The sequence below is a fragment of the Vulpes lagopus genome, chromosome 22, assembly GCF_018345385.1.
Source record: "Vulpes lagopus strain Blue_001 chromosome 22, ASM1834538v1, whole genome shotgun sequence".
NCBI classification, from domain to species: Eukaryota; Metazoa; Chordata; class Mammalia; order Carnivora; family Canidae; genus Vulpes; species Vulpes lagopus.
In genome coordinates, this window is record NC_054845.1 from 11,547,972 (window position 1) to 11,570,823 (window position 22,852).

General features: G+C 35.7%; 1 protein-coding gene across 2 annotated transcripts in view; it reads left to right on the forward strand.

Moving 5' to 3' along the window:
* The window catches only part of BMPR2 (bone morphogenetic protein receptor type 2), a 198,552-nt gene extending 178,357 nt beyond the window's left edge, over positions 1 to 20,195 (forward strand). The window contains exons 11-13 of one of the 2 annotated variants that reach the window (XM_041737050.1): positions 5,331 to 5,503; positions 8,757 to 10,036; positions 12,621 to 20,195. In XM_041737050.1, coding sequence (XP_041592984.1) covers positions 5,331 to 5,503; positions 8,757 to 10,036; positions 12,621 to 12,871 — 1,704 coding nt within the window. In that variant the 3' untranslated portion in view covers positions 12,872 to 20,195. The remainder of the gene's footprint in view (positions 1 to 5,330; positions 5,504 to 8,756; positions 10,037 to 12,620) is intronic. The other variant, XM_041737051.1, reaches the window with a different exon arrangement.
* The last annotated feature ends 2,657 nt before the right edge of the window (positions 20,196 to 22,852 follow it).

Genomic DNA, 22,852 nt, shown 5'->3' on the forward strand with positions numbered 1-22,852 from the left:
ATCATCATAGGATAATATATAAACTTTGGAGCTATGCTGCCTGAGCTTTGATCTTAGCTTTGCCACTTATTAGCTGTGTGCCCTAATTTCTCCTTTGGACCTCTTTCCTGCATATGAAAAGTGGGTGTGATAATAGTATTTCAAATAAGAATTAAGGGAGTTAGAACACAGTCTAGTATATACTAAGAACTCAACATTTGTTAACTGTTGTTATGCATCAACAATGACTCTGTCTTCAAAATGGAAACTTCTTACAGGTAGGGACTAGGGTTTCTGTTTACCAAATTTTATTCATCATCTAGGACAGCTCCTTGGTGAATGTCTTATTTTGGCAGGGGTGGGAGTAGAATGGAGGTGGGGTCTTTTTTTTATTTTTTTTTAAAGGTTTTATTTATTCATGACAGAAAGGCAGAGACACAGGCAGAGGGAGAATCAGGCTCCATGCAGGGAGTCCGACGTGGGACTCGATCCTGGAACTCCAGGATCACACCCCAGGCCCAAGGTGGTGCTAAACCGCTGAGCCACCGGGGCTGCCCTGGGGTCTTTTTTGAAAAAGTGTTTTTACAAATTATTTCCCAACTATATAATGAAAAGTAACAAATACAGCCTCATTCAGTGTCTGTCTTTCCTCCAGATACAGAAAACAGCCAATATACAATTTTTAGCTGCTTGGATTTTGATGTTTCTGAGCTCTTTTGGGCAGTTGGTAAATGGGACTCTGTGCAATAGGTGGTGCTCTGTTTTTGGAAAGAAAAGGGTCTCTTTCAGTTTTGTGTGGAAAGTCATCCACATCTTTGCTTTAGAAAGATTTGTGTGTATACTTCATTGTATTACACTTCATGTTTAGTAATTAAGAGCAAGAATGAAACTGTAAATTTGTGTGTGTGGTATATGGTAGGTATGTGCTTGAATTAAAAAGTAATAAAGTTTCTCTGAAAGAATACCCAAGAAATTGGTCACATTTGTTGCCTATAGACAGGGAAAATGGGTGATTGGTGGATAGGAATGGAAGGGAGATTATATTCTCTTTCTGACCTTTTGAATTTATTGACATATCCATATATTACCTATTCAAAAAATTAATTAAATGCATGTAGTCAAAATTCAAACAAAGAATTCAAACAATAAAAAATTATTTTTAGCAATACAAAAAATATGCCCTGAAAACATCCACTCACCCTAGCCATCTAAAAGGCCCTTCAAAGAAACAACCATTGTTACATTCCTTTTGTAGACTTCAGAAATTTCTATGGATTACATGATTCTATGTTTTTATATCCTTTTCTAATATATAGATGGGAATTAATTCATCCACTTACCTTACTATTTTTACTTAGCAATTGGGAACATATATATCTTCCTAATTCTTTTCATTCTGCATAGTACCCATTATACTGTAAGTTTTTAGCCAGATCCCTATTAGAGGACATGTGAGTGGTTTCTAGCTTTTGCTGTTATAAATGATACTGCAGTGGACATCTTATACATGCATTTTTCTACAAATGTATAGCTGTGTTTGAGGAATAAATTCCTGGAAGTGTAGTATTAGTGAATCAGAGGATTAATACATTTAAAATTTGTTACTGATATATTACCTTCCAAATTGAGGACACGCCCAACAATAGTATATAAGTGCCTGCTTTCTCATCACCAACACTGTGTTATAAAAATATTTTTATCTTTCTTAATGTGATAGGCAAAAATTGATCTTGTTTTAATTTGTGACTAGTAACTAGTAGAGCCAGGATTTGAAGCGAGGTTCTTAAATGAGCTGTCACTCTTGCTACAAAACTGAAATATTCTTAACTACTGTACTGCCTCAACATAGTAAGATTAAATATCTTTGCATATTTTATCAGGAATTTGCACTTCTTGTTTATGTCCCCTTTGTCCATATTTCTATTATGCATTTACTATAATGTTTTAAATGTCTTGTTACTACTAGCAAGCATCACAGAAATTCGGCCAAGAAATATTAAGAGATGTTAAAACTAGTGGGTGAACAGGTGAATAGAGGATTATATATTTATAGAGACTTGAAGTATTCCCTCCATCCCAAAAATACTGATTAAAGCCTTAAAAAAAAAACCCCACTGATTGAATATAAAAGGGAAAAATGGAACTTCACAGTAGACACTGACTCAGGTATGTGATCAAGGTTAGCTTCACTAGAGTAATGAGACAAATCAAAATGGTGGACCACATGATAAGATGCAATGAGAAAGAACACAGCATATCTTCTGTGATATTTTTGACAAAGTTTCAAACTTTGAATCTCACCATGAGAAAACATCAGTTAAATTGAGATTCTAAAAAGTAATTGACTGGGTCCCCTAGGTGGCTCAGTTGGTTAATCATCTGACTCTTGATTTCAGCTCAGGTCATGATCTCAGGGTTGTGGGATAGAGCCCCACATGGAGATTCTGTGTTCAGCAGGAGTTTGCTGGAGATTCTCTCCTTCCCTCTCCCTTTACCCCCACCCCCTACTCTTTTGTTGTCTCTCTCCCAAATAATAAATAAATCTTTAAAAAAAAAAAAAAACCCTGGCCTATAATTTTCCAAAATGTCAAGTCCATGAAAGACAAGAAAAGTAAGTTTGAAATTATTTCAAAATAGAAAAAGACCAGTTCATTTTATCAAACCAATATCAAAATCCACTAAGGTAAATGTATAACTAGTTTTCAGAGGTATATTTATTTAAAATTTTAATTGAGGGATCCCTGGGTGACGCAGCGGTTTAGCGCCTGCCTTTGGCCCAGGGCGCGATCCTGGAGACACGGGATCGAATCCCAGGTTGGGCTCCCGGTGCATGGAGCCTGCTTCTCTCTCTGCCTATGTCTCTGCCTCTCTCTCTCTCTCTCTCTCTCTCTCTCTCTCTCTCTCTGTGACTATCATAAATAAATAAATAAATAAAATTTTTTAATAAATAAAAATAAAAATTTAATTGATTTCTGAACTTCCTCTGTTATTTTCAAATCCAAGTTAGTTTTAAATCCGTTATATATAGTTTGTTCTCAAATTTACATATTTTATATTTGGAATTCAACTACTTGCTAAAATTGATTTATAATCCCCAAGCCAGTACTCTGAATGCTTTTATGGTTATTCATAGGTATACACAGAGCAGCAAAAAGCTTTAGTTACCAGATGTACATGTTCCCAACTAAGGTCAACAAAGTGCTCTGCCTTTTTGTTTCATCTCTTATGCTATAAACTGGTATCCTTTTTGCTATTTAGTGTATTTTTCACATTTTAGGCCATTTTGTTAGTGATTTCTGGTTTAAAATAGCCCCTGTGTATAGTGCTAACATGCTGAGTAGTGTTCATAAGCACTAGAAGGCTGTGATGTGCTTTTGAAGAAGAAAAATATGTGCTACACTTACTTTGCTAGAGGATGATGTAGAGAGAGTACTGTTGGCATGAGCACAGTTAATAAAATGAATATCTATTTTTAAAGTTGCCTTTAAACAGAAACACAAATAAAACAAGATTATGTATTGATCAGTTGATGAAAATGTTGTGGCCAGAGGCTCATCTGTATTTTCCCTAGGAACAATGGTTCAGTGTTCCCTAATTCAGCATTTACAGCAACTTTGTAGAACATGACTATCATAGATAACAGATTTAGGGACGCCTCGGTGGCTCAGTAGTTGAGTGTCTGCCTTTGGCTCAAGGCGTAATTCCGGGGTTCCAGGATTGAGTCCCACATCGGGCTTCCTGCATGGAGCCTGCTTCTCCCTCTACCTGTGTCTCTGCCTCTCTTTGTGCCTCTCATGAATAAATAAAATCTTTAAAAAATAATAACAGATTCACCTGTACTTCAAACATAAACACCAAACTTCTACCTCAGGAGGTTACAGTTGCCCTCAAACTCCATATGATCAGTATCTATTCTTCAGGTTCTTCCAAATTTGAGAAATACGTAGATTATTATTTAATGAGAGGATTGTCCATTGATATCTATATCTATTGCTTAAATTTTAATTTTTACTCAATAGTCAGAGCCTAGAACATATAATAACATAGATTTCAAAGCTCCATGTAAGGGTGCCTTAGTGACACAGTCAATTAAACATCTGACTCTTGGTTTTGGCTCAGGTCATGATCTCAGGATCATGATATTGAACCCCATCATGGGCTCTGCCCTCAGTGTGAAGTCTGCTTTAGACTCTTTTTTTCCACTCTGCCCCTCCCCCCTCAAATAAATAAATATTTTAAAAAATCGATGTAAAGTTTAGCCTTAAAAAATACAGGCTTTGGATTTGTGCTGTGGTCAGAACTGGGGAACCAGCAATGCTGTGCTGAGGCAGACAGCTTAGAAGAGCCAAGGGAGCAGGGAAAATGGTGTCAAGGGTGAGCCATGGTGCAGGTATTCATTTAGCATATGCCCAGAACAAACACTATCAACTTTCCTGCAGGTTAAGATTTGTTTGTTAGAGAACACAACTCATTAGGAAAACGCTAAAAATGTTGCCAAGATAGCAGCTAAGAAGGATTTTAGCTTAAAATAGGCTTGTGAGATAAAATGCTCAGATTAAGCATTTCATGGTATACATACCAAAAATGATTTGTCAGTTATCTGAAACATTAAAATTAAGTGCTATTCTACATTTTTATTTGTTTGATCTGGCAACCCTCACCTTAATTTTTTTGAAAGTGTTTTAAAGGTGCAAGAACTGTGAATATCAGCAGGTAAAAAGCTTTGAAGCTTAATAAAAACAAATCCAAAAAACAAGTCTGAAAGGAGCCTGGATGACAGTTTACGAGGTGTTTTTAAAAAGAGAGTTCAACCAACTTTACCCAAAAGGGAGACTATTGTTCATTGCTGATATAGATGAGTACTACAGAATAAGACTGCTTTTGATACTACCACTGAAATTCAAAATGTCAAGCCTTTAAACTTCACAGTTAGAAATGAAGTACTCTTTACTAGGAGTAAAAAAGCTCACCTAGAGATTGAAGATAGCCTGTTACCAAAATTCCATCAAACTCAAAACTCATTTTTGAAGTGGAATTAGTAGCTGTTGATTGAAATAACAGTGAACAATGGCATAAACCTGTGACCTTGATGAACCATGTAACTTTTTACAACTACTCACATTTTTGGCTAATTCTTTAGAAGTTAAGGTAAACCTTGCTTTGCTTACTTATTCCTCATCTTTTGGAAAATATGACCTTTTACAAACCTCTGAAGTCCAAAATATTTTATTATAGCTGTGTAAAATGTTGGTTAAAGAAAATTGATTTTTCTTTTACCTCATGTCACTAAAAATCTCAATGCTTTTTTTTTTTTTGCAAAGATATACTGTTTGACATGTACTTTATTATAGGCAGTGAGGTCACTCAAGGAGACAATCGAAGACTGTTGGGACCAGGATGCAGAGGCTCGGCTTACCGCACAATGTGCTGAGGAGAGGATGGCTGAACTTATGATGATATGGGAAAGAAACAAATCTGTGAGCCCCACAGTCAATCCCATGTCTACTGCTATGCAGAATGAGCGGTAAGACCTGGAGGGGTTTGGCATTCATCATCAGTCAGTATTGAAAATTGAAACTAAACAGAATTTTAAAAAGACTATTAAACTAATAGAGCAATGATAAATTCATATAATCTAACATTCTAACTTTTCTTTCAATGTATCCATTTTTTTAGTGAAGATTTTTGTTTGGTATAAATGCAAGATGGAATCGGTGGGGTTTTTTTTTTATATCTCAAGATATAATAAAATAGGTTAGTCTTTATTAATGCATCTAATTCCCTAAAATAATAAAGGCAAAACATTTTCATATTTCCAAAAGTTTATAAACACTTCTACACATACTGCCTCATCTATCATTTGTTGTTATTATTTCTCTTTCTCTTGCTTTTGTTTTTTTGGTTTTTTTAGAATAAAACTATGAACTTGCCTATGTATCTAACCACTGTTTCACTAGAGACTAAGATTTCAGGCTTCCTATCCAATGCCCTATTGTAATACTACTTTAACATGAAATAAATTAATTAGGTCTTTCCCTCCCATCATGAATATTACTTTATGAGACATTTCTTTGTTAAACGATGATTTTTGGGGGGATGCCGGGGTGGCTCAGTCAGTTAAGTGTCTGCCTTCGGTCCAGGGTCCTGGGACAAAGTCCCACATCAGGCTTTCTGCTCCACCGGGAGTCTGCTTCTCTCTCTTCCTCTGCTGCTCCCCTTGCTTGTGTGCTCCTTTCTCTCTCTCTCTCTCTCTCTCTCTCTCTCTTTCTCTCTTTCTTTCTCTTTCTCTTTCTCTTTCTCTTCTGTCAAATGAATAAATAAAATCTTAAAAAAAAAAAAAAAAGCTATGGGGCAGCCCTGGTGGTGCAGTGGTTTAGTGCTGCCTGCAGCCTGGGGTGTGATCCTGGAGACCTGGGATCGAGTCCCACGTCGGGCGCCCTGCATGGAGCCTGCTTCTTCCTCTGCCTGTGTCTCTGCCTCTCTCTCTCTCTCTCTGTGTCTCTCATGAATAAATAAATAAAATCTGAAAAAAAAAGCTATGATTTTTCATCCTAAATAAAAGTGCTTTTTAAAAAATTCCTTTAAAAAATTGAAACTTTCAGGCTGTCATCTGTGTTTCTTTATCCCATGTTGAGGGGAAAGTTTTCCCCAAAATGTGTCATTTTATTTAATTCATGTTAAAAATTTTCAGAAAAGTACCTAGGAAAGATTTACCAGAGAAAATATACTTGGTTATTGAATATTTTTTTTGCTATTTTCTGTTATTCTAATCGCTAAGAGCGATTTGTGTTATGAACTATAGACCCAAAATTGGGTTTACACTGCTTGTGTTTGGATTGAACTAGCTTCAGCATGTGAAGTCTTATTCCTTATATGTCAACAAGCAAGGAAGGTAAAGACTAGTAATTCTAAATATAGATTTTCTTACCTTACACATACTTGAGGATAGCCTTCTGCTTCTACCTTCCCTGGTCTCTGTATTTTCTGTGTGCTCAAGCATGTTATTTGTACCTCTCTCACGAGTCAGTACTTTTAAACTTTTCCTGAATGGTAAGAAGAAATCCTTGATGCAACCCTCCCTTGTGTTGACCATTTTTTGCTCCCTAAGTCATTCAGTTCTGTTTTACATGTTTCTCATGTCTAGTCACTTCTAAAGTTTCCCCTAAGTCATGGTTCATCCCATAGTCATTCCACTCTAAGTTTCATTGTATTGAATCTTATCCCCCAGAACTCTTTTCCATGTGCTGTACAACTACTTTTTTATTCTTCACCCTCCTGCCATTCTACTTTAGCTGCTACTTTTCTCCTGTAATACTTATATCTATTAATGTTCCCATTGTTTAGTTAAAGCTACCCCTGGCTTTTATTTTAAATAACCTAAATACATAACACTATGATACTCAAGAACCATCCCTCTCAAGGTGTGATGATGGCTGTGAAAAACTCTTGATAAACTGGAGAGTATTTCTGAATTATTATTCCTTTATCTGAATATCACACTCTGCCTTATACTCTCAGGCTGTAGAACTTTCATTGAATGGCTCAGTTTACCCCCAGAAAGGTACATTCCATTGCTAGACAGTCTCTTAATTGAAGCATGGAAAAACTTTGGAACAATCTAAAAGCTTACACTCTTTTTACCATTTGGCCATTGGAACTTTACTGGTAAAGTATTTGCTGAGGCCACTATGTATCTAGGATTATAGGAGTACAAAAGAAACATATACCCACTTGTGAACCTTTATGTCTGGTTGTGCAAGTATACAGTTCATAAAGATATATTTGGTAATGTTATAAAACTATAGAGGAGGGATCCCTGGGTGGCTCAGCGGTTTAGCGCCTGCCTTTGGCCCAGGGCGTGATCCTGGAGTCCCGGGATCGAGTTCCCCGTCGGGCTCCCGGCATGGAGCCTGTTTCTCCCTCTGCCTGTGTCTCTGCCTCTTTCTCTCTCTCTATGTCTATCATGAATAAATAAATAAAATCTTAAAAAAAAAAAAACTATAGAGGAGATTTTTTAATTAACTCTTCTAAATGAAAATAATGAACATTTATGAAAATCCTGTCTAGATCCACCTAAGTTTTTCAGTAGTCTTTTTTTAGTAGTCTTAATTCATATAAAACTAGCATTTAGGGCAGCGCAGGTGGCTCAGCAGTTTAGCGCCACCTTCAGCCCAGGGCCTGATCCTGGAGACCCAGGATTGAGTCCCACATCAGACTCACTGCATGGAGCCTGCTTCTCCCTCTGCCTGTGTCTCTGCCTCTCTCTGTCTCTCTCTCTCTCTCTCTCTCTCTCTCTGTCTCTCATAAATAAATAAAATCTTTAAAAAATTATTAAAAGAATTAAAAATAAAACTAGCATTTAGGGGTGCCTAGGTGGTTCAGTGGTTAAGTGTCTGCCTTTGACTCAGGTAATGATCTCAGGGTTTAGGATCAAGCCCACCCTCCACCACCACCCCCATCCCTCACTCCCCTGCACTCTGCACTCAAGGAGGAGTCTGTTTCTCTCTCTCCCTTTGCCCTCCCCCCCCCAGCTCCTGCTCTCTCTCTTGCACTCTCTCTCTGTCATATAAATAAATTTATATTTTTTAAAACCTAGCATTTAGCAAGTTATTAATTGACACTTGATTATGTGATCACAGTTTTTAAATAACCTCTAGTATGTGGTTAAGAATAAAATTAAAAAGCAGTTCTTATTTTAAAATCAGAGATATTAAACTTGGAGAGTCAGTTTGTCATAAATGTACATTCTCAATGTGGCACTTTTTTCTTTCTTTAAGCAACCTGTCACACAATAGGCGTGTGCCAAAGATTGGCCCTTATCCAGATTATTCTTCTTCCTCATACATTGAAGACTCCATCCATCATACTGACAGCATTGTGAAGAATATTTCCTCTGAGCATTCGATGTCTAGCACACCTTTGACTATAGGGGAAAAGAACCGGAACTCAATTAACTATGAACGGCAGCAAGCACAAGCTCGAATCCCCAGCCCTGAAACAAGTGTCACCAGCCTGTCCACTAACACAACAACCACAAACACCACTGGCCTCACTCCAAGCACTGGCATGACCACTATATCTGAGATGCCATATTCAGATGAAACCAATCTGCATGCCACAAATGTTTCACAGCCAATTGGGCCAACCCCTGTCTGCTTACAACTTACAGAAGAAGACTTGGAGACTAATAAGCTGGACCCAAAAGAAGTTGATAAGAACCTCAAGGAAAGTTCTGATGAGAATCTCATGGAGCATTCTCTTAAACAGTTCAGTGGACCAGACCCACTGAGCAGTACCAGTTCTAGCTTGCTTTACCCACTTATAAAACTTGCAGTAGAGGTGACTGGACAGCAGGACTTCACACAAGCTGCAAATGGCCAAGCATGTTTAATTCCTGATGTTCCACCCGCTCAGATCTATCCTCTCCCCAAGCAGCAAAACCTTCCTAAGAGACCTACTAGTTTGCCTTTAAACACCAAAAATTCAACAAAGGAGCCCCGGCTGAAATTTGGCAGCAAGCACAAATCAAACTTGAAACAAGTAGAAACTGGAGTTGCCAAGATGAATACAATCAATGCTGCAGAACCTCATGTGGTGACAGTCACCATGAATGGTGTAGCAGGTAGAAACCACAGTGTTAACTCCCATGCTGCCACTACCCAGTATGTTAACGGGGCAGTACCATCTGGCCAGGCAGCTAACACAGTGGTACATAGGGGCCAAGAAATGCTGCAGAATCAATTCGTTGGTGAGGATACCCGACTGAATATTAATTCCAGTCCTGATGAACATGAACCTTTGCTGAGACGAGAGCAGCAGGCTGGCCATGATGAAGGTGTTCTGGATCGTCTTGTGGACAGGAGGGAACGGCCACTGGAAGGTGGCCGAACTAATTCCAATAACAACAACAGTAATCCATGTTCAGAGCAAGATGTTCTTACACAGGGTGTTCCAAGCACAGTAGCAGATCCTGGACCATCAAAGCCCAGGAAAGCACAGAGGCCCAATTCTCTGGATCTTTCAGCCACAAATGTCCTTGATGGCAGTGGTTTGCAGTGTAAGTAGAAGAATCATTTAATCTCTCCTTCCTGTCTTTTGGGACTAATTAATTACTTATTTTTACCACTTTTGGAAATAAAATAAGCCACTTAGTTGGACCTCAAAAGTAATCAGACTATTGTAAAGAAAAAGAACGTGTTGTTGATAATTAAATAGTCAATGTCACAATAGAATAATTACCAACTTAATGCATGCCTTATACAGCTGCTGATTCATAATGCAGTTCATGAACTTGCTGTGAATGGTTGAGAATAAGTAAATACCAGTTTAAAAGCTCCAGGTAAAATGAGGTCAGAATTTTTGAAACAGTTGTTAAATATATTGATATTTATTATATACATATTTAGATTTTATCACACTAACCTTAAACCTTAAAAGTCCAGAAAAAAATGCAGAAAAAGTCATTATAAAAAAACTAAAGTTGTTCTTGGGGTTTTTTTAGTGTCATATTTTTCCTTTTTTTTTTTTAATAAATTTATTTTTTTTTAATTTTTATTTATTTATGATAGTCACAGAGAGAGAGAGAGAGGCAGAGACACAGGCAGAGGGAGAAGCAGGCTCCATGCACCGGGAGCCCGATGTGGGATTCGATCCCGGGTCTCCAGGATCGCGCCCTGGGCCAAAGGCAGGCGCCAAACCGCTGCGCCACCCAGGGATCCCAATAAATTTATTTTTTATTGGTGTTCAATTTGTCAACATACAGAGTAACACCCAGTGCTCATCCCGTCCAGTGCCCGCCACCCAGTCATCTCCACCCCCCGCCCACCTCCCCTTCCACCACCCCTAGTTCGTTTCCCAGAGTTAGGAGTCTTTCATGTTCTGTCTCCCTTTCTGATATTTCCCACTTATTTTTTCTCCTTTCCCCTTTATTCCCTTTCACTATTTTTTATATTTCCCAAATGAATGAGACCATATAATGTTTGTCCTTCTCCCATTGACTGACTTCACTCAGCATAATACCCTCCGGTTCCATCCATGTCGAAGCAAATGGTGGGTATTTGTCGTTTCTAATGGCTGAGTAATATTCCATTGTATACATAGACCACATCTTTTTTATCCATTCATCTTTCGATGGACACCGAGGCTCCTTCCACAGTTTGGCTATTATGGACGTTGCTGCTATAAACATCAGGGTGCAGGTGTCCCGGCGTTTCATTGCATCTGCATCTTTGGGGTAAATCCCCAGCAGTGCAATTGCTGGGTCATAGGGCAGCTCTATTTTTAACTCTTTGAAGAACCTCCACACAGTTTTCCAGAGTGGCTGCACCAGTTCACATTCCCACCCACAGTGCAAGAGGGTTCCCTTTTCTCCAACATTTGTGGTTTCCTGCCTTGTTAATTTTCCCCATTCTCACTGGTGTGAGGTGGTATCTCATTGTGGTTTTGATTTGTATTTCCCTGATGGCAAGTGATACGGAGCATTTATGTTGGCCATGTGTATGTCTTCCTCTGTGAGATTTCTTTTTCAAGAGTTACGTTTTGAGCCTCTTATATGCCTATAGCACTGTTCCATGGTTCCCCTAGAAATCTAAACAAATAACTTGATACTTGGTTTCTGGCTCTAAAGGGATTGTAACACAAGATAGGAGGCTCACCAAAATCTTAAACAGTCATCATTATACAAAATAATTTCTCTTTTAGACTGACTGATAGCACTTTTTGAAAAAAAGTCATATTTTATAGTTGTTGTCAAGGACTATAAAATGGCCTGAAAGGATTCAGCTCTCAAAATTAATCAGTAGAAGGGCACTTGGCTGGCTCAGTCAGTGGAGCATGCAATTTGACCTTGGGGTGGTGAGTTCAAGCTCCATGTTGGGCCTAGAGCTGATTTAAAAAAAAAAAAAATCAGTAGAATCTAGCCCCTTGCTTGAGTGGCTTTAATTATAGATTGATTGACATACCCTCTAGCAGGGCTCCATAGCAATAAAATGTCTTGTCAAGTATGGGAAAGAGAAATTACTAGAAAATTTATACTGTAGTATTTATGTCATTCTTCTGAAAATATTATATGCCAGATACCTTTAAAATTTGATCTGCTTTGAACATTAAGTAGAATGATTAAATGTATTTTGCCAAGTTAGGACCACTACAACAACTAAAGGATTTGAGAATACATCTGAGAACCTTTCATTTTCTCCTCTGTTTTTGCTTGCCTAATAGAAAAATCCAACCAGTTATGAAAACAGTTGGGCGGGATCCCTGGGTGGCGCAGCGGTTTGGCGCCTGCCTTTGGCCCAGGGCGTGATCCTGGAGACCCAGGATCAAATCCCACGTCGGGCTCCCGGTGCATGGAGCCTGCTTCTCCCTCTGCCTCTCCCTCTCTCTCCCTCTCTCTGACTATCATGAATAAAAATTTAAAAATGTTTAAAAAAAAAAAACAGTTGGGCTTAAAGAGTCTCAAAATAAATTGGTTAAGTTTTGCCTAGAAAATAATTGCCTGGCATCATGAATTTCAAGTAGTGTCTACTAATAAATACCTCCTGCAGATATTAGCTTAATCCGTTTTTGAGTTACAGCCCTATTTTTTTTTACCAATTAAGTTTCTTTATATATGGTTTATTTTTCTATCCTTTTATTTCCAGTAGGTGAGTCAACACAAGATGGAAAATCGGGATCTGGTGAAAAGATCAAGAAACGTGTGAAAACTCCCTATTCTCTTAAGCGGTGGCGCCCCTCCACCTGGGTCATTTCTACTGAACCACTGGACTGTGAGGTCAACAACAATGGCAGTGACAGAGCAGTTCATTCCAAATCCAGCACCGCAGTTTACCTTGCAGAAGGAGGCACTGCCACAACTATGGTGTCTAAAGATATAGGAATGAACTGTCTGTGAAATATTTTCAAGCCTTTGGAGTGAAATTATTTTTTGCATCATTTAAATGTGCAGAAGACATTTAAAAGAAACTGCTTTATCTTCCTGTCAGTACCCCCTCTCACCCCTGCAACAGGACTTGCTTTAAATAGATTTCAGCTATGCAGAAAAATTTAGCTTATGCTTCCATATTTTTTAATTTTGTTTTTTTAAGTTTTGCACTTTTGTTTAGTCTCATTAAAGTTATATTTGTCTGTTATGACCACAGAATTATATGTGTGTGTATCAAAAGTGGTCTCAAAATATTTTTTTAAGAAAAAAAGCAAAAACAGTGTATTGCTGATAATCAGTTTGGACCAGTTTCTAAAGGTCATTAAAACAGAAGCAAATTAAGACAGGTTTGACTGCAGTGGTGTCTGATATCCATGTTTTATTTCTGGGCACAAGCTAGTTTATATGTTGAACTGTTCCTGAACATATTATCTGTTGGACATTCTTTTCTCTTGTGTTTTGTTTGAACGTGCAATAGTCTATAGTACACAAATAAACTTTCTTGTAAGCTCTCTTCCTAACAGAGCACACATTCTTCCATAATAAGTACATTTTTCTGTCCCCCACCCCCCCCACCCCATACAGGTCAGTTCTATGGCAGTGATTTTTGCACAAGAGAAAGCAGCTACCTGATTTCTTGCTTTCTCTCTCCTTATGGAGAATGCAGAAACGTTGTCTCAAAGGGCTCTAAAGAAAGAACTACCAAAACCTAATTTGAAATGCCATTTCTTTTAACCTTCCAAGTCCTAAATGTTTCTTTCCAGGCATTTTAATAAACATATTTGGTTCTGGTTTTTGGGAGTTCATAAGAGAGCATAGAACAAAGTAGACAAGTCAAATATTAACTTTCTTCATTTTATTTTATTTTTATATGTATGTTCGTGTTCCATATTCATTTATTTAAAAAGCACATTTTTATCAGAAAACTTATAGAGCTATACTTATATGGAATTTTTAAGTAGGTAGATGGTTAAGACTATAGTGTGATAGCCTTCGTTATCTGAATAGGCCATCTTTGATTCAAAATTACATTTCCTACTTAAAATAACTTCAAAAGTAATTCATAGTTTTGAACCAGTAATATCTTTTTATTCTCTTCCCAAACAAAGCCTGGTGACTTACCTGAAAATGAGTCTTCTTCCCATGACCTAAAACACTGTGTGGAAAAATCATTCATCTGGCATGCCAAATCCCTGTGGAAGGAAGGATTGCTGCCAAACCTATCATTTTTGAGCAGACTGAGGCTTACCTCTTTTTTCAAAACTGTTTCTCCACTAATCATATCTTCATAATTTGTCTTTTGGCCAGCTTTTCATATGATCTTTAATATGTGAGCAGCATTTATTATTTACATTATATTACAGTATACTTTTTAGTGATAACATGTATCCTTCAAGTCATATTGTTTTTTTTTAAACAGCTTCCTTTGCTTCTTTTGTTACTGATAATTATTTCTAAACAACAACCTCAGCATGTTTTTTTCTAAATAAAGCACTTTATGTCAAATAAGGGACTTTTTTTATAAGCACAAATTATTTTCTATCAATTTGCAAACAGTGATGATCTCACTTAATTTTTCCAGATTCTCAGAGTACTTAATAGATGTTATTTAACTAAGTTCTAAGATTTCTCTGGAAGATAGAAAGCTAAGAGAAAAACACAAACCCCCATATTCTTGCTTTTAGGTTATTATCTCTTGAACAATATTTTCTCACTCATATTCCTCTGTCTTCATCATTTAACTAAAGATAACATTAATTTCCCAATTTGCTGTCCAAAATATTTGTAACTTACTATATAAGCCTTCTGGTTTTTGCCATCTACTATGATCCTATGAGTTAGATATTACAACACTTAACATTTATTCTGATGGATGGCTGAACACAGTTTTGAATTGTTAGAATTAAGATTATCTTTCTAGTGCCCAGGGCTTCCACTTGTTTGTTTTATTGGCCCTTCTCTTGATTCAGGTCCTTAATATTTTTCAGTCTTATGGCATAATTATTCTTCTGTCTATGTAACAAATTATTTATATCTTCCCCACCAAACCTGCACTTAGTTCCCTTGCCTTTAAATGTCTTTGAACTGCATTTCATTTTTTTCAAACATTTGTAGGATATCTTTGAATTAAAATAAATTATATTCCTTCTCCAGTTGAAAGCATTGAGGATAAATGACCATTTGAGGTCTAACTGATCTTTTCCTGACAGAAGAGTTACCTTATGTTCTACTTTACTTTGTGTTTAGGCTAGTTGGTTGTAATTTTTCCAGCATCTTTTTTTTTTTTGATGTTTAATAATAAAATGCTTTCAAGAATTAACATACCAAAAAAAAAAAAAAAAGAATTAACATACCAAATTAAAGGAATCCTTATAAGTTCTCCATTTCATGCAAGCATGTTTAAAACAAATAATTTTTTCCTAGTTTTTTAGTAGATTCTTTAAAAATAGGAAAAGCCAAAAGAGTAGATCACTTTAATAAATTTTAAATTAAATTGTACATCAGACTGATTTAGAATCTGTAATATATAAGCAAGCAAAATTACTTAAAATACTTGGTAATTTCATTCATCTAATAATGTTTCTTAAAGCTAATATTTAACTGCTAGCACAATATTTTGCATGTAGAAAAGCATTTGGAACCTTTGAATAAAGGCCATTTAATGAAAAAAGATATTAAAACTCATTTTGCTAGTTTAACAACCTTAAAAGCATAATAATAGGTAATCAAATACTAAATTAATTCCCTGAACCATCTTAATTATATGTCAGAACTAAATCATTGAAAGAATTTGATCTGAATTGGGTTTAGACAAAATTTATTTAATTATAATTACTAACAATATCCTCCTTTTTTAAAATCATAATTTGGGGGGAAAACCAAAATCAGTGTAAAATGTTATGAAAAGGCACCAATTAAATAATACTAATTGATGACTTGTTATATACTGAATGCTGGTATCTATATACACAATCTCTTTTAATCCTCATAGCAACCATTTAAGGATTTTAGTTAATATTCCCACTTTACAGATTGAGGAAATTGAAGCTAAGAAAGCTAAGTCATTTGCCCAAGTTCCACATCCTAGTAATAGAGAAAGCTGGATTTTAACCTGGGTGTGCCTCTCCACATCTCTCTCATCTACACCACACTGCCTACACAATGTATGACAGGATATGTAATATATGACATTTTGTAAGAAATTCAGTCATTACACTCCAGCACAATTGTGGCTTGTATACAAGCCAAACCAGATATCTTAATGACTTTAGAAGTCAGGCGAACAAGAGACATGTAGACATGTCTATGCTGAGTGTTGCTTGAGAAATAATTACTAATTCAGATAAAATTCAATCCCACATCTGCCATCATGAATCCTAAAATTATTTCAGTTCTCTTCACTCCTGGATATTCTTACATTGTAGAACTAAAAGATAAAGTAAACTTTAAGGGGAAGTGAAGGTGGCTTGTGGGAACAAAGACTTTCCACTAAATTGATTCCATACTTGATTTGGAGGAATTAATTTAACATGGATTTTAAGTCTCATCAATCCTTTGACTGCATCTTGAAAATTTCTGCTTGTAGTGATGCAGAAAATTTTAGTAATCCAGAAAACTAATAATTGAAGAGGACATGGGAAAGATACAAGGATAAGATCTTTTTTTATAAAGCAGTTTCAATAGCTTCCTTGCATGGACCCACTTATTCCAGAAAATATACGTTGGTTCTGAATATAAAAATAATTAAAGAGAGGTGGGAACACTCAAGTAACTGTGTTTCAGTGGGAATTGTCACAAAATTTGGCAAGTATTTTTTATTTAAATTATTTTCAAAAAAACTAAATAAAATATTTTCAAGTTTGGCGTCTAAAGCCAAATAGAATACCTGGTAGATTATAGTTATTTACTGAACTTTCCATTCTCAGAGTCATTTACAATGGAAAAATATTTCAATAAACTTTTTGTTTCTTTTTAAAATATTTATGGAAATGAATATTTCATTGGAGATAGTTAGCTCCTAGACCTTGAGATTACATTGTATTCCTATACAATCCTTTATAAATTTATGTTGAACTTGCTACCAGTTATGTGCAGGTTATTGCATAACTATTCACAGATCGCTTTATAATATTACTTTATCTTCCAAGCTAACTTATTAGAATTGGTACACATGTTAGTTGATTTTCTAGACCTGTTATTCCAGAAATTGTGTAACACTCCCACATACACCCCAGGAGTTTTTTTTTTTTCAGATTGAGTTGTTTCTAAATATACTTTATACTGTCAGTTTGCTCTTCAGCAGATAAGATTGCATCTTAACTTCTAGGTTCTGAACTATGCAAATGTCAGCCAAAACTACCTTACATGATCCACTCTTAAATATACTCCTTGATCTAGTAAATCTGGCAAATCATTGTTTCAGCTAGTTACACAAATGTTATTATCAAAAGAAGGCTTTTCTATAGCTTCTCAGATTAAACTAACATAGAAGAAAAGAGGAAATCTCAGGGTGCTCTGGTGCACCTACACATTACTTGCCTTCAATCACCTTTTAGTTTGTGTCTGACTCTGTCTGACTCACTCTATCCCTCGGTTATCTGACTTGCAATCTTCCGTGTCAGGAAGAGTTTCTTCATGTCTATTCTGCTTCCCTCCTATTTCATTTTATGTGTATTTGTCTCCTCCAGCAGTAAAAAAAAGAGAGCAGTTGGCCATCTTCTTGGCCAGTACTGTTATTTTTCATTATGCTTCAGGCTTCTCAATTAACATCTAAGTCTCAGTTCTTCAAACTAAATTGCTTTGGTTCCCTTAGCATTTCTTTCTCAGCCCTATTTTAATAACTATTTATACTTAAGAACACCTAAAATTATATTTTATGTTATATTCAAATTCATTACTGCAATTAAGTAATAATAGTTCTGTAGGCTAGAATTGAGAATTCAGATGTTACCATTTGATGATGGATCCAACCATCAGATTGTCAGAAAATCAGCACTTAAGTTTTGTATTATCTAACATTTTCTATTAAATTGTTGAGTTTTATGATTTTTATATTCTCATTAGTCATAACTAAAAAGCCATGCATACAGAATTGTATATAATTTTGCCATTACAATTTTTTGACCTATATTGCAGCAAGCTTAGCATTATGATCAAGGCACAATATTTTACATATTTCTTTGTATCAAATATTAAACAAAAATGCAAGATTAACTTTCAAAACAAACCATAAAATAATCAGGTATTATCTGTGAACATTTTTGCAGACCACTTTTGAAATGCTTATTATTTTGCAACATAGACTGGACTGTAACAACTTTCATTTAACTTTTAAGTGGCTGGTTAAAGTTGAGTGTTTGTGCATATAAAGAAAAATATAGGATTTTATCTCATGGCTAATGCATTTGAAAGTAAATAATTCAGAAGATTTAATGCTGTGTATTAAAATTAGACCCCAAATAAATCTATCATATCTTAAAAATTCCAGTTCCGTTATTACTGTGATGTTCATAGTGTTACTATCAATTGTGGTGACATTCTTTTTTTTAAACTTAATTTGCAACCCAGATTCTAAAATTTGGGTAAGAGAGAAGAAATCTTTAGAAATAAATCACATCACTAGGGCATCCAGTTTATGATTGAATTTTTAAACAAATTACTGTATTTTAAACTACAACTTTTAAAAAATGTTTCAAAAGGCAGCATGTAGGATTTTTGCATTTTATTTGTACTTCTAGATTTCAGAAACATCTTCATGTTTTAGACTCACTCTATAGACATAATATTACTTAAAAACTCAGGGCCCTTTTCATCCCTTTGCACATGAGAAACTTTAATTGATAGCAAACAAGCAATTAGTCCAGTTGAATATTTAAAGTATTTGTTGCACATACAGTTCACTTAATGTTTCATCTTATGATTTGACTTAATTTGCATAGACATAACATCATATTTCATTAATCATAAAAACTTGCCCAGTTCCATAATTACTGAATAGAGGGAAATGACTCAACTAATTGGCTACGTGTTGCAGCCTATTTAGGCCTTTAGAGTTGAAGCACCGTCTTACAACCATTTCTCATTGGGTAAATGGTTATACACAATGGGACAAATCATTTCATTTTGCTTTGTTTTTTAATGAGAGAACTTAGTTAAGCTGTTCCCCTGAGATAAAATTTTCGTGATGTAATTTAACATTATAAAACTCTCTTCTAAAAGTGAATTAATGAGTTTATAGCTTTAGTTCTAGTTTGGATGGTTTTGAAAAGGTAACCTATGGTAAGCTATTTATCACCTTGTCAGATCCAAATAGAATTTTTCCTTCAATCAGACAAGTCCAAGCTCCAAACTGATATGCTATATACTTAAAATCCTAGCAGTGAAGTTATTTGTAACCAGTCTCTTGTCTCAGGCTCTCCACCATATTACCAACCCTCTTACGTATGATAGGGAAACACTTCTAAAGAAGCTTAATAGTAAGAAAACTAAATTACTAAAAGATGCAATTCAAAGATAGGTTCTGGTTAAAGTTGAATTGCTTGGCTTCTGTGGCTTTTCTTTTTCTTGTCACATTTATTTATTGAAAGTTTTTGTATGCCTTATTGTCATGTTTCCATGGAAATTATATTGTGTAAGTGTTTGTATAAGCTGGAATCATCCTTAATTTTCTGTTGATAATTTTTCAAATGAAGATAAGTGGATAATTGTAAAGTACACTAACTCTTAGGGTGTTGTAGTAGCTGAAACATGGAGATGTGTAGCTGCCATGCTTTTTCTGAATGGACAGGAGAAACATAAGCTACAGAGTATTCATTTCTGAGGATGCTTTTCTGGAATAAGAAAGGCTGAAAAATATTGGCAATTCCTCAGAACCCTCTTTCTTGTTAACGGGTATCTTTTGTTGGTGTGTTTTGCTCTACATTACAGATAGAATATCATATGAATTTATGAATAATTACTTTCAGTTATTTTGCTTTTGTAAAAGCCGTCTGAGACCTTGCTATGCTGTATAAGTTGTGTTTGATGGATCAGTGTGAGTATGAAATAAAGCAAATCACTTTTCTTTTGTATTATCTATGGATGCCACTATGAAAGCTGACATTAAGCCACTAAAGAGTTTTTTATGAATAATTGTAAGTAAATGCTTTGATATATATAAACCTAAATAAAAAGATTGTATTGCTACAGAGACATTGGAGAAGGAGATTTTAAGACAGTTCTTTAGGTTTAAAAAAAAGGCTTGCTGTAAAATGGTGCATTATTCCATTTATTAAAGATCATATTAATGACAACAGTAATTGTATCTTTTGATTTTATTAGGTCACCAGAAATTATGAGGTTAGTGTGATATTTTAGGTATTTTGCACCAGAATAGTAAATATTCTAATATATTCACTACTCAGTATAATACATTAAAAAAAAAACAACTAACATTAGAATAATAGTTGCACACTTTCTGTATACCAGGCACTGTGATAGTTATTCAGCATATGTTGATAACTCTCATAGCAATCCTATAAAATACATATTGTCCTCATTTTAAAAATTAAAAAACTGTGGCACAGGGAAGTTAAATATCTTGTCCAAAGCCACAGAACTGGCAAAAATGAGATTCTAGTGTATTTTCCATTTTGCTTTGAACCACAGTTTTTTTAAAAAAAGATTTTATTTATTCATGAGAGACACTGAGAGAGAGAGAGACATAGGCAGAGGTAGAAGCGAGTTCCCCATGGGGAGCCCGATGTGGGACTCAATCCCCAGACCTCAGGATCACGCCCTGAGCCAAAGGTAGACGGTCAACTGAGCCATCTAGGGGTCCCTAAAGTATAGTTTTAAATCTCTGGTTATGGCAAGAGAATTCAAAAATAAAAGCAAAATTGGCCCATTGGTAAAAAGAATAGACAGGAACATACATGAAAAAATTTGCATTTACTAAAAGCTGGCAGGTACCAAAACAACTATCTCTATTGACCCAACATTGTGTTTGTACTAAACATCTTCAAATAATCTTCTAAGTTAGATCTTTTATTTTTAGAAATCCTTGTTAAAATGCAATGAGTTTGTGAAGGCAACATATTATTTTTGACTCTAGATGAATTCAATGTATTAGGTAAGTGTCCTGGAACAGAATCCTGTATAAATCCACAGGACATCCATGTTTTAAAAGAGTGCTAGACTGGCACACCTGACTGGCTCTGTTGGTAGTACTGTGACCCTTGGTCTTGAGGTGGTGAATTCGAGCCCTGTGTAGAGTTGACTTAAAAAACATTTTTTATATTATAGAAAATAGAATATTAGACCTGCCTTAAGTAGGTACCAAGGGAATTTTTGCTTTAGTAGAAGCGTGGCCTACTCTTGTAGGCTCTGTTGTCACCTTAAATAATATTTAAGGGATAATAAATTTGGAGTACCTTTTCCTTTTTGATTTGCATCCCCAAACTTAATAAAATGTTATGTGCTACTGCTGCAATTCTCTACAGAACTTACTATGTAATATTCAGGATGATAACTAAATATCCTTAGAAAAAATATGGTGGCCTGGGAAACATCTATAATAATGACCTACTGAATCTTTTCATAAAAACTCACCACAAGTAAAATTATTTTCATTTACCCCTACACGTGATCCATCTTTCTAGTTTACATCCTCTGCAGGTGACTACCTTAAGCTAGTGATTAATCTTTATAATTCTAATAATGAATTTTCCTCTTTATTCTATAATATTTTTGTAATTTAGTTATATATTTGGGTAGCTTTCATTTTATTGTTATAATGTATTATTCACTTTTTCGAAGTTGAATCACTACTACCATACTGAGAGAGCGAGAAAATATATTATTCCTGTCCCCCCAGGAACTTAAACCATCTTGTGGAGGAGAAAAGGCCTACACAAGAAATAGTTATCTACAAACAAGATGACATGTAAGTGCCCAAATTAGTGGTAAACTGTGTGTTCAATATGTGTTTGAAGAGTCAAAGATTTTAGTGAAGAAATTATTATTGAACAGGTTGAAAGGACGGTGAGATTTCAATAGGAAAAGTGAAAGCAGAAGATTTGAAGTAGCCAGAGATAAAACAGAATAGGGATTGGAAATAAAGCAGAAGTAGATCCAAATATCTTGTGAAAGCCAGCCCCCAGGTATCTAGACTTGCTGTCATACACAATGAGGAGACCAAATTTTCTTGGCAAGGAAGAACCTTGACACAGTAATTTAAAGAAGTTTGGACTGACAGGTAGGCAGGATAGATTAGAAAGGATAGTGATTGGATTGAGGGCATAAGAGAAACTGCAAATAAAATGTAGTTTTCATTGTGACCAGTAAGTTCTTTTTTCAGAGGAGCATCAAAAAAATTTTTTTGAACATCTAATGTGTAGCAAGTACCATAATAGGAGATAGAAATCACAGTCCCACCTTCAAGTTGCTCATAGTTGATTTGGAGAAAATTTTAGTAGAGGTTATAAGTATTATGACAGAGTGAAAGTCCAGTATATTATGGAAATGCACAGCAAAGTTACCTAATCCACTCTTACTGAGTCAGAGGCAATTTCTCCTTTTGAAAGAATTTTCCTCATTCTCAAAATATGAGTAGGAATTAGTTAAGAGACGAGCAGTGGCCCTCAAAGAGAAGTTATAGCACCCATGAAACCTTATAGAGACCTGAGAGGGTGGAGCTTTTTCAAGATGGTGGGAGGATATTAGATTGTAGTAGAGTTTGGGATACTAAGTGAAAGTATTACAAGAAATGGCCTAAAAGAACCCAGATGGGGATCCCTGGGTGGCGCAGCGGTTTGGCGCCTGCCTTTGGCCCAGGGCGCGATCCTGGAGACCTGGGATCCATTCCCACATCGGGCTCCCGGTGCATGGAGCCTGCTTCTCCCTCTGCCTATGTCTCTGCCTCTCTCTCTCTCTCTCTCTGTGACTATCATAAATAAATAAAAATTAAAAAAA